General features: G+C 40.1%; 1 protein-coding gene across 1 annotated transcript in view; it reads left to right on the top strand.

The window, feature by feature from the left end:
- The window catches only part of XRCC5 (X-ray repair cross complementing 5), a 71,234-nt gene extending 55,878 nt beyond the window's left edge, over nucleotides 1-15,356 (top strand). Inside the window, 5 exon segments of the mRNA XM_042466112.1 lie at nucleotides 4,697-4,806; nucleotides 5,583-5,679; nucleotides 7,684-7,751; nucleotides 13,607-13,678; nucleotides 14,618-15,356. Of these exon segments, the coding sequence (XP_042322046.1) occupies nucleotides 4,697-4,806; nucleotides 5,583-5,679; nucleotides 7,684-7,751; nucleotides 13,607-13,678; nucleotides 14,618-14,632 (362 nt within the window). The 3' untranslated portion in view covers nucleotides 14,633-15,356.
- Nucleotides 15,357-15,953: the final 597 nt, after the last annotated feature.

Below are 15,953 nucleotides of genomic sequence, written 5' to 3' on the forward strand. Positions count from 1 at the left end.
CTGTGAACATTAGAAGGCAATTCCTTAATCACAAAAAGTCTACATGGGATTCAGAGAAACAAGTCATGCCTGACAAACATGATCTCTTTTTTTTTGATAAAATTACCAGCTTTTTAGATGAAGGGAATGCTGTGGATATAGTATATTTTGATTTCAGTAGTAATAATAATAATAATAATAATAATAATAATAATAAATTTATAACCCACCTCTTCCGTTTGGGGATCGAGGCGGGTAACAACAGAGTTTATGATACACAATATAAAGACAACAACCCCCTGACCCAACCCTCCCTCCCAAACTATAAAATTAACATAAAACATTATTAAAATATATAACAATATAATACAACATTACAAGATTATTCTACAATCCGCGAATGACGAGGAGATATAGTAGGAAGGACTGATAGAATCGGTTCTGGGCGGTTATCACTAAGGGAAGGCCTGCCAGAAGAGAAAGGTTTTTGTTGCTTTTTAAAAAGCCTCTAATGAGGATAATTGGCAAATCTCTTCCGGCAGGTCATTCCAAGCTTTAGGAGCCGTAGCAGAAAAAGACCTCCTGGAGGTCTCCACCAATCTGGTCTTTTTTGGATGTAAGGCCTTTGACAAAGTTCCCCATGACATTCTTGCATTTAGAATGTGGGCTAGACAAGGCAACTGTTACATGGATTTGTAATTGCTTGACAGTCTGAACCCAAAGGTTGCTCAACAATGGCTCCTTTTCATCCTGGAGAGAATTGACCAGTGGGGTCCCACAGGGCTCTGTCCTGGGCCCAGTGCTATTCAACATCATCAATGACTTGGATGACAGAATTGGGGGCATACTCATCAGATTTGTTCGGCCTCTGAGGGAGAGAGAAGGCTGGCCCAGTACCATCAGGGGCCGGCCCGAAGAAAGAGGCTCCTCCCTCCCTAACTGTCATCTTTCGGCCTCTGAGGGAGAGAGAAGGCTGGCCCAGTACCATCAGGGGCCGGCCCGAAGAAGGAGGCTCCTCCCTCCCTAACTGTCATCTTTCGGCCTCTGAGGGAGAGAGAAGGCTGGCCCAGTACCATCAGGGCTAGCCTGAAGAAGAAGAGCCCTCCCTCCGGTCCATCAGCCTTGGTCCAGGCCTCAGAGGGAGAGAAGAATGCTGGACCTGATTCCCTTCCCCCCTCACCATTCCCTTCTCCTTTTGTATCGTGTCTTTTATATTGTAAGCCTGTGGGCAGGGAACTGTCTGTTATCCCCTCTATTGTGAACCGCTCGGATTCCCAGTGATTGGGCGGTATATAAATAAAATCTATTATTATTATTATTATTATTATTATTATTATTATTATTATTATTTGCAGATGAGACCAAATTAGGGAGAGTAGCTCATACCCCAGAGGACAGGACCAAAATTCAAAATGACCTGAATAGACTAGAAAGCTGGGCCAAAGCTAACAAAATGAAATTCAACACAGAGAAATGTAAGGTACTGCACTTAGGGTGGAAAAATGAAATGCACAGATATAGGATGGGGGACACCTGGCTGAATGAAACTACATGTGAAAGGGATCTGGGAGTCCAAGTAAGACCACAAGTTGAACATGAGTCAACAGTGTGACGTGAAAGCTAAAAAGGCCAATGCAATTTCAGGCTGCATCGATAAAAGTATAGTGTCTAAATCAAGGGAAGTAATAGTGCCACTTTATTCTGCTCTGGTCAGGCCCCACCTGGAGTATTGTGTCCAGTTCTGGGCACCACAATTTAAAAAGGATGGGGAGAAACTGGAGCATGTCCAAAGGAGAGCGACTAAAATGGTGAAGGGTTTGGAAACCATGCCCTATGAGGGAGCTGGGGATGTTCAGCCTGGAGAAGAGAAAGTTAAGAGGTGATATGATAGCCCTCTTTAAATATTTGAAGGGATGTCATATTGAGGAGGGAGCAAGCTTGTTTTCTGCTGCTCCAGAGACTAGGACCCAGAACAATGGATGCAAGCTATAGCAAAAGAGATTCCACCTCAACATTAGGAAGAACTTCCTGACAGTAAGAGCTGTCCGACAGTGGAACACACTCCCTTGGAGTGTAGTGGATTCTCCTTCTTTGGAGGTCTTTAAACAGAGGCTGGATGACCATCTGTCAGGGATCTTTTGATTTGGATTTCCTGCATGGCAGGTGGTTGGACTGGATGGCCCTTGCAGTCTCTTCCAACTCTATGATTCTATGATTATGGGACCTGTAGAAATGAGGTGGCATATGTTTTCTGTTCCTGCAGATAGAGTAAAAGGTTGATAGAAATCACATGTACATAGCCATTGTCTTGGTGCTGGCCTATTAATTTTCACATTTTCACCACTTTTTATATGGGTTTTGCAACCACTGCTAATTGTGATATGCCTTCTGTATGTGTGCATACACAAGTATTTATTCTGCTTCCAGGTACTAAGTCCTCTTCTTTTGTGTCTACCAAACTTTGCCTATATGATTTTTGTTCTTTGTACTCCTCCTGACTGTGATTCCCTCAGTATGACTTTGTAAGCCTTCTTCAGTCAACAGAGATTTAAGTCTAACATCCTCTGCACATGAGCACACACACTCATGATGGGCAGATTCATTATGCACAACAGTTTTGGTGTAGCAGTGCTTACTTGCTAGTCTGGGGATAGGGTGGGGTTGGGAGGACAGCGCTGTCAATTAGCATTGAGCTTTTATGTAATAGTCTCCGCTGTAAATAACCCAGCCCCAGATAAGGCCTGCTTGAGTGTCTGGACTGGACCCCATTGTACCGGAAAATATCACCCAGTTGCCTAAGCTTTGTGGTGTTTCCCCCAAAGGCCTTCAAAGACTGGTGGAATGCCAGTGTTCTAATGGCAGCTAGTAGGTTCTATGTCAGGGTGGTGGTGAATCTAGCCTGGATTTTATTTCATACTTTAAATAAACTATTTGAGGTTCTGAACCCTATCTCAAAAATAGGTTCAGCATGTACAGTACAACATCCCCTGTATCCATGGGAGATGTATTTCCAGACTTACTGTGGAGACGCAAAGCCATAGATAATAGTGGAACCTATTAAAATGAATTATGTTTGGTGGAGGTTTACTGTATAATCATGGTGAAGGACCAAGAGATTTCTAGAGAGAACACCTCTAGGCATTTCTAGGTCCTCCACTGCAACTCTAAGGTCGTCTTCTGCCGGAAGCATAATAGAAAATCATGCTGGGAGACCTAGAAAATATCTAGAGAGAACATTTTTGTGACTTGGGAGAGTCCATGGATACTGGTCCCACAGATAAGGGGGTTGTATTGTACAGTCCTCCCTCCAGTCTCACGAACTTGGGATCCGCACCCCTCAATTATCCATGGGGGGGACGAACAGAGGAAGTTAAAATGGGGTGCGTGCCCATGGCACACATCCACATGCCCCCGTGGGAGCGTGCCTCCATTCAAGCCAATAGGGCTTGAATATGCACGTTTTTTTTTTTTTTTCATTTTCCCACGGGGAGGTTTTGGAATGGATCACCCACGAAAAAGGAGGGGCGACTGTATTTACAAAAAACACTCAGACACACTTCAGTCAGTTGGAAAAAAGTCATAATGTAGCTATCTACATAAGTAAATATGCATGCATTTCCCCAGAAAGATTCACAAATGTTCACGCATAAAGAAGAAAAATACCTTGCAATGCAGTATGTAACTCAGGCAATAGATCTCTCATTGACTTCCACTAGATTTGCAAGGATTTTTCATTCTGAATTGTTTAATACTAGCAGCAACAAAATCTTTCCCACCCCAGTCTTAAATGTTAATGGTGAAATTAAGAAAATTTTGGGTAGTCAGGAATAGATTTTGTGTGTGGAAGAACTGTGAGCTCCATTCAATACTGCATCTCAAATTAAATTCCTAAACATTAAATATATATAATTTGTATCAGGCTCCGGTTGGTAGGTCTTATGGTATGGTGGGTTCTAGAAAGAAAAACGAAAACAGTCTTATGCAAGCCTGAAATCTGCCCACCAGTAACCAAAGGACTTGAAGGCACTGAGCCCACACAACCTACTTAAAGGGGGGAAAGTTGAGGTTTAGTTTGGGAGGAAGAGGAGGAGCAAGAGCATTGGCTACACCTTGGCCCTTTCATTGGCATAGTGATCACCCATTGACAGGACTGTGTCTTTGGAAGGGCAGAGGGTTGTGCCAGCAGGTCCTCACTTGCTTTTCATGTAGATCTTGTTTCTTTATTGGTGACAAAGTCTATGGCATTCCATAGTAATGTTGGTGGTGGCGGGAAAGTGTTGCATTGCTGGAATCATTGCACGATACTTTTCCTTTTATTCCATTGCTTTAGATCCACCACTTCCCCACCTTTGTCTGATACAGTGGTACCCCGGGATACGAATGCGCCGCCTTACGAAATTTCCGGGTTACGAAAAAAATCCATTTAAAATAACTGTTCCGGGTTACGAAGGTTATTTCGGGTTACGAAAAATTTTTTGGTGCTTTTCGGCGCTATTTCGCACGAAATCGCGGCTTTTCCCCATTAGCGCCTATGGCTTTTTCGCCTTACGAAGATTTTCGGGTTACGAAAGCGGCGGCGGAACGAATTAATTTCGTAACCCGGGGTACCCCTGTATTAGTTTTAACTAGTATTTTAAGGCATACGTAATTTGCATTAGATTCTTACTAATTGTGCTGCATTAATTATTTGTCTAATTTTCTTGTTCTTGTCTTCTAGTCAGTCAGCAGCTAATAAAACACATCCACCAGTTTTTGGAAAACAGGGGTCATTTATACTATTCAAAGAGCATTGACTGCATAAAAGCTCTCAGAGCGGAAGCCATTAAGGTAGCAACCATTTGAAAACTACTCAGTGTTGTATGTGTGTGTGTCCGTAAGTGCCTTCAAGAAACTTACAACAAGATACCTATTGCCCTGTGGTGACCCCATGAATTTCATAGGATTTTCTTAGGCAAGAAATACTCAGAAGTGTTTTGTCATTGCCTTCTTCTGAAATCCAGCCTACATCACCTGGTATTCCTTGATAGTATTTCTTGGAAATCTCCCATCTAAGTACTAACCAAGGCTGACCCTGATTAGCTTACAAGATCAGACAGGATCTGGTGCCTTCAGGGTACTCTTTGTTGTGCTGATAGAATGTACATGCCTTCCTCATATTGAAAATATAAGAGTTGCTTCAAAAGGGAATTGTTATGGTGTGCTAGAAGCATAAAAGGCACCTCAGTGCTATGTATTTTGGTCTTTTGCTTCCTTCAAAGTGTAGACACAGTTCCACTGGGGTTTTCAAATGTACAAAGAGAAACTTGTTAGAAGAAAAGGAAGCCGTACTGTCCCGAAATAATTTCCTAAATAAAGCAAATCAGAAAAAGAGACAGTGCTGCTTATGTAATGTAATTTCTTTAGTGACTCATCACACATGAGGCATTTGGTTCTAAGCAAGGCCAGATGAATTGAATGCACAGTGGATTGAAAAGCTTTGCTTCCCATCTCTCCGCACCCCCACCCATTTCAGTGTTATGATGAATTAAGAATATAGTGTCATTTTGATGTCAAGCTAACTCTTATTTTTCTCTGTTATTCCTTTGTTGTCACTGTTGTTTCAGCTGTCAGAAGTGCAGTACTTTAATGATTTTCTGGAGGCTCTGAAAAAAAGGGTGGAAGATAAAAACTTAGCCGATTTCTGGGAGATTATAATACAAGGTATGTCAAATATTATTTACAGTTTGAAGTGAAGGGAAAAGAGGACTGAGGTTTAGAGGCAAATTGGAAATTTTATGAGGAAAATCACACTACTGTCTCAATGAATTAATAGTATGAATTCAGACTTGTATTACTCCTCTGCAAATAATCTGTATAACAACAATGTTAGTTGTTTCTCAAGTACAGTAGTAAGGTGGGAACAGATCAGGAATGTATCTGATTTTCTTCATGCACCTTACAAAGAATGGGTGCCCAATAGTAGTAGTGGTGATGAATGAGGGGTGGGAGAAGGAGGAGGAAGAAGCAGAAGCAGCAGCAACAACAGTTTTATTCAATTAGTCCAAGTTTCCTGAGTGGAATTGTACTCACAATGGTCCTGCTGGTGGAAAGGGGAAGAGAGGCAGTCTGTATAGATTACCTCCTTCCTCCACAGCCCCCAGCACCATCTCCAGCAGTGTTGCAGAGGTTGCCCCAACCTCCACACATTTTCAGGAGATGAACTCTTACCTTCCTAAATCATATGACAGTATGTATCAGTGGGACTGGAGGAACTAGAATAGAATAACACCTCCTCCCGCTATTCAGCTAACAGAAGAGCTCCATTGAATCAGAAGTGGATGGATGGAAACCTTCTGTCCTTGGGAGGCTTTTGCTGGATCCAACTCATTAATTATTTGCACTAAATAATTGTATGTGAACACTGGTCCAAAGCAATACACTGTATAAATTGGATCTCTCTGGACATAGATAGTTAATGATTGTGCCATGTCTGAGCTGTCTGGAGAGAGCCAAAATTATTCTTAGTGGCTTTTTGTATTTTGTATAGACAGCAACTGAATATGCCTGAGCTGCTGAGTTAGACTCTTCAGGTGCTCATGCCCTCACCCTGTTTCATACACAAAATCATAACTACAGTCGGACCTCTTTTCCACAGACTCTTCATACCGAGTTTCAACCATCCAAGCCAAGGCTTGCAAAGCCCCCAACTCAAAAAAACCTTTCTAAAAAGCAAACTTTGATTTTGCTATTTTATGTAAGGGACATAATTTTATAACACTATTGTATATTATGAGACTTAAGCATCCATGGATTTTGGTATCCATGGGGGTTCCTGGAACCAAACCACAGCAGATAACAAGGGCTCTCTGTACTCTGATGTCTGTTGGCCCTGCCCTCGTTTACGTGTGAGGTTTTTACCCTCTTATTCCCTTTATCTGAAATGTTATTTCTGTAAACCATTTTTATCAGACCTTCCTTTTCAAAGGCCAAGTGAGGTCTTTATTTCAGCTAAACTCATCTTTCCCTGCGATCACTTCAACATTAGTTAGCATATTACCAGTAGTTTTCTAATGATTTATGGAAATTTTCCAGTCAGGTGTGGAGTAATTTAAACATTAATGGGCTGGAGTGAACACTTTTGCTGGAATGCAGAGCTTCCTAACTCTTCAAGAAAGAATGTGATTGGGGTTTTGCTAGCAATAAATGCTTTGCAGAAAATGGTAGTTGATTCAATGGCTCAAATAATGGTAGGAATCTGCATGTTCTTCAGTAGTATATATCCATAGTACAAGTCCACAGTGAATGTGAACAGATGAAATGTATCTATCTGTCCAAAATCTAGATATATGACAAAGCATTCTAGCAGGTTAATGTGCAAAATTAATCAGTGCATAAAACATTGAAGGTATACTACACAAACCAAATGTTCTGATAAAAATGTTGAACTTGGCAAATGTAAAGAATTTCAGTGACTGTAGAAATGCTGCTGAAGAGAACAGATAAAATGTTCAAGGGTTTAGCGAAATTGGAATAGACACATTACTTATATTATTATTAGTGTTATTATTGTTACTCATGGTGCTTGGCTTGCTTGTGTAAGCTGTGTTATCCTAAAAGAAGTTGTTGCTGCTGCTGTTGTTACCACAAAATCTTGTTCTGCTATTCTTTACATGTAACATGAAGAGGAAAGACTTTGTAATCTGGTGACTATTTGCTTATTGTTAGATGAAATTTCCTTGATTACCAAAGAAGAATCTGGAGGAAGCTGTCTGACAGCTGAAGATGCCAGAAAGGTATTTGTGCAGTGGGCTTTTTAAAAGTGAGCTATACCAGGTCCAAGAGCAGGTTTTGCAGCAGGCTTGGGATAGATTCAAAAATCCCGCCAGCAGTTGCAAGTATAAAATGTTCCCATCTTCAGGCCAGATTATGTTGATTTGATTGAGCCAAGAGTACAATTTGCATGCACACCTCAGTTAACAAAACTTCTGAGAAAGAAGCATTCTTTTATAAAGTATTTTTATGCCTCCTCAGCTCCTCTTCCTCCTTTTCCTCTGTCTAACTAAATTTTTTTAGTAGCATAGGCATTAGGAGGAGGGTGAAGGGGGTCTGGGGAAACACAAACCTTTAGTGTTAGGTTGTAGAAGCATGTCTATAGCAAACAATGCATTAAAGTTTGAGCAGGGAAAGGGCAGGATTCTTCTCTACTTGGTCCAGCTGCAGCCATGTGTGCCTCCCCACAACAGGCAAGGTAAACAGCAGCTTTCTTGAAATCCTTTATTGAGCATGTTTGAACAGCAAAACAGAGATAAAAGAGGAGAGCAGATAAGCCTCACCAGCTACTTTAAGGTTTTTTTTTAAAGCATATCTCTATATGTTTGTTCACCAAAATTTAAATTATTAGAAAAACGGAGGCTGGTGATAGAAAGAAAGAAAGAAAGAAAGAAAGAAAGAAAGAAAGAAAGAAAGAATCAATCTTTGGTTGCATTTTGGAAGAAGCCTTCAACTGGTCTCTTGAAAATTCCAGCTTTTTTTGTTTACTCATGCAATGCACTTATCTGACCTGGGTGTTTTATTTCTCATGTTAATAATTTTAGTTCTAAATAAAATGTCTTCTGAAGCATGTTCAAGCTATCAGGTTTTTTTTTGTTTGTTACCCAGGAACCTATCCCTATTTTTATGTGTTATTTCTGTCACTGGTACCAAGGTTTCTGTTAAAGAAATCATGCCCAGGAACACATCTACTTTGTTAACTGAGGTGTACCAATACTGTTTATCTGCCACCAACCACAGATATTCATTCATCTGAGACCTAACAGCAGATCCCTATCTAAAACTGTTGTGTGAGTCTACCAGCTCTTGTGCCATTTCCATTCCATTATATTGATCAAAGAACCCATTTGTCATTTCAGCAACCTCCTCCTCCTCCTCCTTCTTCTTTAAAGTTATTTGGTGTGCAGCTGATCTGATATAAACCCATCTACTCACGAGGAAGATAAACCCCACATGTTATTTTGCTGCATCTAGCTTCTTGTGGCCTCTTTTAACTTTTAGGTTTTCACTGTTGACATATTAATATAATACTTGGCTCCTTTTTCTAAGCACAATGTTATGTGTTTGGAGGATTTGTTTTGTGCAGTTTCCTTTAGTTGTTTATATCCCCTGAGACAGGCACGATGAGGTGTGTGCCCAGCCCTTGTCCTGTCTTTCCCACCCTCTTTGTGCCACTGCTTCCCTTGGGCTCCTGTAGCCACAGCACATGGCAATGAGGACCTGGTTTCTTTGTTTGTCTTTTATACACACAATGACAAAGAGAAGCTACTGAGAATCACCTTGGACCCAGGAGCGAATACAAAGTATCACTGAAGAACAGCATGGCAGCATCCTATTAGCCTGTGCATGCTGTTCCATGTGTTCAGTCTTAAAGGCCCAGGAATAAATCTTGCCAACAAAGCCTCATGATAGGTTTACTTTAGGGTTGCTGTAAATTGGAAATTAGTTGAAGACGTACAACAACAGTGCACATGCATGCCCTTTCCTATTGACTGCCTGTGTAGCTCAACCTCAGTGAATCATATACCCTCCTATTCTTTACAGCAGAGACTTCCCAGGCTTAGTGCCCTCTAGAGGTATTGGATTACAATTCCCATTATCCTGCCAGTGGGATTATGGATTGTGTAATACAGTATGTTTGGAGGGCATCAGGTTCAGGGAAGCTGCTTTAGAGGGCTTTCAGTTCTTACAGACTACAGGAGAAAGAGTGTTTTGCCTGAAGTGGGCTTTGCATCGCATTGGAAGTTCTTTGCCTAAACCAGGCAAGTTGTGAATTACAACACCATTGTTGTTGAATGTGCCTGCATTGCAGTGTGGGATCTGGTTGCTGGAGGCTCATTTGATACATTCAGTCCCTTGGAGGAAAAGCATGTACTTTCTGTTTGTTGCCTTCAATTTGGTCCCGACTCATGGCAACCCCGTGGATGAGACATTTTCAAGATTCCCTGTCCTCCACTGCTCTGCTTAGTTCTTACAAATTCATGCCCATAACCTCATTAATAAAGTCCATCCATCTAGCATGCAGTCTTCCTCTCTTTCTACATCTCTCCACCTTTCCTAGCATTATTGCCTTTTCCAACGAGTCAGGCCTTCTCATGAAGTGGTCAAAGTGTGACAAGCTCAGCTTTATCATCTTGGCTTTCAGGGAGATTTCAGGGTTGATCTGTTCTAGGACCCATTTGTTTGTCTTTTTGGCTGTCAGTGACATTCTCAGCACTCTTCTCCAGCACCACATTTCAAATTAATTCATTTTCTTCTTATCTGCTTTCCTCACTGTCCAGCTCTCACATCCATACATGGTAATAGGGAAAACAATGGCTTGTACAATTCTGACTTTCATGCTCAGTTATGTATCTTTACATTTTAGGATCTTTTCAGGAGCCCAGGTGGTGCAGTGGTTAAATGCCTGTACTGCAGCCACTCACTTAAAACCATAAAGTTGCGAGTTCAAGACCAGCAAAAGGGCTCAAGCTCGACTCAGGCTTGCATCCTTCCGAGGTCGCTAAAATGAGTACTCAGATTGTTGGGAGCAAATTGGCTTACAGTTGTAAACTGCTTAGACACTGCTTAGGCGGTATGAAGTGGTGTATAAAGGAAGCTTGTTTGTTTTGTTTCTAGTTCCTTCATACCTACCTTCCTCATTCCCAATCTTCTTCTGATCTCACGACTACAGTCCCCAATCTGATCAGTGTTTGACCCAAAGTATGAGAAGTCTTTTATTTCTATTTCCTCATTGTCTACGTTGAATTGTATAGATTTTCTGTGGTCATTAGTTTTATTTTCTTTATGTTCAGCAGTAAATCTGCCTTTTCACATTTTTCTTTGATCTTTCTTTGTAGTGTTCCATGCTTGCAATGTCTTCTGCTAGTAGCATGGTGCCGTATGCATATCTTCAATTATTGATATTCCTTCCTCCTATCTTCACTCCTATTTTGTGTGCCTTCCCCTTATTCCTGCTCTTCTTGGGCAGCAAAATGAAGTGGCAGTTTTGAGTTGATAGATCACTGTACCACTCCAGACCTCGGGTCAGGGGATACCAGTTTTTAAAAAAGCACCTGGGTTTATTTTTCCATACTATATATTAGCACATCTGACTTCTGAAATGGTAAAGTGTACTCTTCCACCTTAGTTCCTCATTCTGCTGATTTGTAAATCAGGTCTTATGGCTGAATTGTACAGGACATAGACCACATGGAAAGTCTTGCCTAGGTAAGCCTAAAAGTTCCCAGATCCATAGATGCTCTTACCATGTGAACTGTGCATGCCAACAAAGTACGCTTCCAGGTTACCTATCACTGTCATGCTAAAATAATGTATGAATGAGGCAGTGGTAAATGAAGTTAAAACTGATCAGCATGTATGAAAAGCATGCTTAGGTTGGGCCTTTTCCTTTGGCCTAAATCCTGCATGAACTGAGTCTTAATCTCTTTCATGGAAAGGATTGTTCTCTCTACATCTTCAAAGAGCAAAGGTGGGAAGTGTTACTCTTTAGAACACAGAGATGTGTTGTTAACAGACCTGCCAACCACGTCTCATTGTTACCTTGAGAATGGTAATGGATTTCAGCACAACTATTATGTGTAATTTTGCTTCTGCATAAATGTAAAACAGATCTTGTCAGGAAAGGGGAGGAGGGAAAATAAGGGAGAAAAACTGCTGATACTTGCTGCTTTCTTGATGGGAAGCAACCAAAAAAAAGTTTAATTTTGTTGCTAAGCAATTTCTCATCCTTGGTGTCTTCAAGACTCTGATGTGTTGTTTACATCTAATTTAGCACCGGGATGCCACTTTGGAGGCCTCAGAGCAAATAAGTAACTTTCAGAAATAGCATTTTACCTTAATTAACTATGTAAAATGGGATTTGCTCCAGCGGAGAAAGGCTTTTAAATTTGACAACTTGCTTTTACTTCAATATTGCCTGTACAATAATGGTATTACATCCACAATGTCAGAGAAAGAGAAGCACATGGGCATGATGTATTGGGACTGTGCAATCTTTCCTGCTGTATAACCTTTGCAGACTGTGCCACCTTTCACTACTGAAGGCCACAACATATTCAGATAGCCTTAAAATAAACATTACTTGTAGGGTAAGCTTTGGGAAAGTGTAACATTTGCATACTGACACAGGGAACACAGCCATCAATATAGCAATTAAAAAGTGCCATATAATTTTTCTCATTTTGAAAGCCAGAAGTAGTACTTTCCTGATAAATTAATTGTCTATCTGCATCTTAGTTAGAAGACTGGATCAAAGTAAATTTCATTACATAAAAATATGTCTAAAGCAGACATTCTTATGCTCTGAAGTTGTATTATTTCATATTTCTCATTGTAGTTTTGAATGTACTATAAAATTGTCCATTGTAACCCAGAGCTAACCTGGAATTATCTTGCTTCTTGTTGTGGTCTTGAATACAGTCAGCCCTGCACATTTGTAGCTTTGACATTAGTAGATTTGATTATTCACAGATTTGAATAATATGTTCTCCCTAGGAATCTCTAGGTCCTCCAGCATTACTCTGTGTTCAACATCTGCCAGAGGTCACACTTGAAGACCTAGAGATTCCTAGTGAGAACACTTCTCTAGGCATTTATAGATCTCCCAGTGCAATTCTATGACCAACTTCTGGCAGATGTTGGCCACAGATTTGCTCTGGAGGACCTAGAGATTCCTAGAGAGATGATCTCACAGGTAGGAAAAAACAGTATTTTTATTTGTGTTTTTTCCCACTTTCATGGAGGTCTTATGCCCCTAACCTCAGTGAATATGGAGGGCTGTCTGGCAGTACAATATACTGCCTCGGAATGTGGTGGAATCTCCTTTGAATGTTCTTTGATTGTGTTATTCCATGTTCCTTTGCATTTCAACCCACCCAGCAAGAGCCTGGCAGAACCTTGGATAGATGGAAAGCTTTGATAAAAGAGTGCTCTTCACTTTAGGATTGTATTCTTAACAATATTTTAAAATGTGACACTGTATGAACTTTCATCAAAAGCCAAATGAGACTTCTCATATGTGCACATATGAGGATTATAAGGTAATTTCTGGTTGAGGAAAGTTGTGAAACAGAGTATCAACCATATGTTATCAGAATATCAACCACATTGTATTCCAAGGCTGTTGATTAAGTTAATCCCTTGGTTACATTCTGGCCCAGTGAATGGTAATTAAAATTGGTTTGATTTGGATTTGAATGTGCAGCCTTACTTGATCTTAACTTGCCTAGAAATCCTTCTCTACATTTGATATTGATGTCTGGAACTCCTAGTAGGGCAGGGAAATGTCTAATTAACAATTTGTAAACTGCTCTGATAGCCTTTTGGCTGAAGAGTGGGGTATATATAAATAAATAAATAAATATTATTATATTATTAGTATCTTGAGAACTTTTAAATTCCTATTGTAATGCAATTATAATTTTTCTCTTTCTGAATTATTATTTATTGCAGTTTTTCCAGTCTAGTCCAACCTGCGTTGAGTTCAACAGCTTAGAGAAGGCTGGTTGTTGTTGTTGTTGTTACAGCTTTTGTTGATTACAGGGAAAGAAGAATCCTTAAAAATTACTGATTGCATTCAAATGAATTTTATTTATAGTTCCTGGCTCCCAAAGATAAGCCCATGGAAGTCTCACCAGTTACAGATGAAGGGGGTGATGTTGATGATCTTGTAAGTATTTTAAAGAAATGTTCTAACACAGTTATTAAAACACTGAGGGGCTTCTGACCAGGAGCTCTGGAACTGGTAGGCAGGTGGAGCAGGGCAATAGGCCAGGTTACCAGCTATCCAGAAACATCAAGGACTACAAATCCCACCTGATCTGTGAGTAAGATTAGGAGAGTGTACCAGTCAGTGGTGGTAGGATATTTAGATTCTTTCTTTCTTTCTTTTTTCTTTTTTTTTTGGGGGGGGGGGTCTGGTTGATTTTACTTCGTAACTTATAACTTTTATTTCTGTGTAAAGAATAAGAAGGTTCTTCATGTAGAGAGATATCCTTTTGCTATAGAATTTCCCTACTTAGAATAATACCTTTTTCTTTAAAAAGTACTCTTCCTCTCTTGTATTCCTCTTAATATGCCTTAGCTTGGCCCAGTTCTTCCCTGCAGTTGGCAAGGGAGATGGCAGTAGAACCTCCTAGCAACGTCCCAGTGTATTGCTAAAGAGGAAATAACCAATCATTGGGTGGTGGCAACGAGTTCTTTAGATAAAAGGTGGCTTCAAGGTTGTCCTATCCAGCTTAGGCAGGAGAGGGAGGGACACCCAGAGAACTTTCACAAAGGGCTAGCTTGGGTCTAGTTGTTTTTGTTTTTTGTTTGTTTATAAATTATTTACTGTTTAATGATAAGCCAGTTTTCTGAAGCTAGGCAAACATAGCTTTGCACAGTAGTTAGACAAAGACTGTCTCAAAAGCTCCACATAAATTGCCTTGAAGTCTGTGATGAGGATACAAATAACTAGTGTTTTTATTAGTAGATCTTTCTCATGTTTAAGAAGCTACACAGGTGTTTCTCTCTGTGTGTGCATTTTTTTAAGCCCCTAGTCCATCCTATACAAGTTTTATTCTGAAATCTGAGACCTGTTTGCTAATTATTATGTGCTCTTTTACAGCTGGATATGATTTAAATAGTGGGCAGCATCAGGGAATTGCTGGACCTGAAGATGTCTTTAGAATCCAGGGAGAACAATATCAGGAAGTCATCTACAGGAGCTTAATTCCACCACATGGGAAGCAATGAAATTGCCAGTATGCTTTCAGTCTTTGCTGTCTGTTTGCCACAAGGCTTGAGAAAAATTACCAACAAAAATAACACCATCTTACCTATTCAAGCATCTTTTAATATGATGGCTCCATATTCTTTGATATTAGCATAGTTGTTGCAATTTCTCAGTCCTTGTTATATGCATGTAATATTTTGTTAAATTCAGTGCCTTCTAAATAAACCATAGATATAGGACCCGTCGTAGCAATGCTTCTGATGTGGCTATGAAATGTTCTGACTAGTTACTAAATACCCCTTTTCTTCCCCCAACTTATCCCTGTATCTTAATATGCAAATGTTGGTGTTTTTGGAAAGCTGACTTTTATATCTTTTTTCTACAGGGTTATTACTTTCAAGCATTTTTTGCCACCTTCATTTTTCCTAATGCAATTTGATGATCTCAAGAGGCAGCTAGTTTTCAGTGTTGCTGATGTTAAAGTCACCGGGTTTGTATAGGGGGTGATGGAAAACCTTTTAAGTGTGTGTTGCAGAAATTTTGTTTGCAATTAAATGTAATGTTGTTATAATACAGTTGAAAAACAGGAGGCAAACCAGAAAATAAAAGTTAAAATGCAATTTAGAAAAAACTTGGCTTGGCATTTTTGCATCCCACACATGCTTCTCAGTCAGAAAATAGGGGAAGTTAGCAACTTCCAATCCTTGATTTGCTTAGTGATGGCAGCATAAAACCAAAGTTTAAAAAAAGATACACACGAGTCTCAGTTTGTATCACATTTACAGTATTTATCCAGAAATAAATAAATCAGTAAACGTCTCCCCCACAATGTTTACGGAGAGAAAGCAACTGCAGTCCTGGCATTGTTGGAAGAAAGGGTTTTTTCCATTACCTGTTTAAAGATGGGCATGAGTGTGATGAAGAAACTGGAATCATGGAGTTTAGGTATTGCTGGAAGGAATTTTGACTTGCTTAGGGGAGGGGTCAGAGGCAGCTACTGGGGTCTTATCATCTGGTATAGGGGAGTTTCTCTACCCCAGAAAGGTAGATGTCTTAAATAATAAACACTGATGACTTGTGCTTTAAAACTATTTAAAATAAGTGGCAGTTTGAGTAAAATCACTAACTGTGGCAACTTCACTTCCATTAGAATGCATCCTCTAAGAATGATTCCCTATGCAACTGGTTTACTCTATTTACATTAGTCTCGGTTTACATCCTGGAACAC

This window comes from Sceloporus undulatus, chromosome 1 (genome assembly GCF_019175285.1).
Source record: "Sceloporus undulatus isolate JIND9_A2432 ecotype Alabama chromosome 1, SceUnd_v1.1, whole genome shotgun sequence".
NCBI classification, from domain to species: domain Eukaryota; kingdom Metazoa; phylum Chordata; class Lepidosauria; order Squamata; family Phrynosomatidae; genus Sceloporus; species Sceloporus undulatus.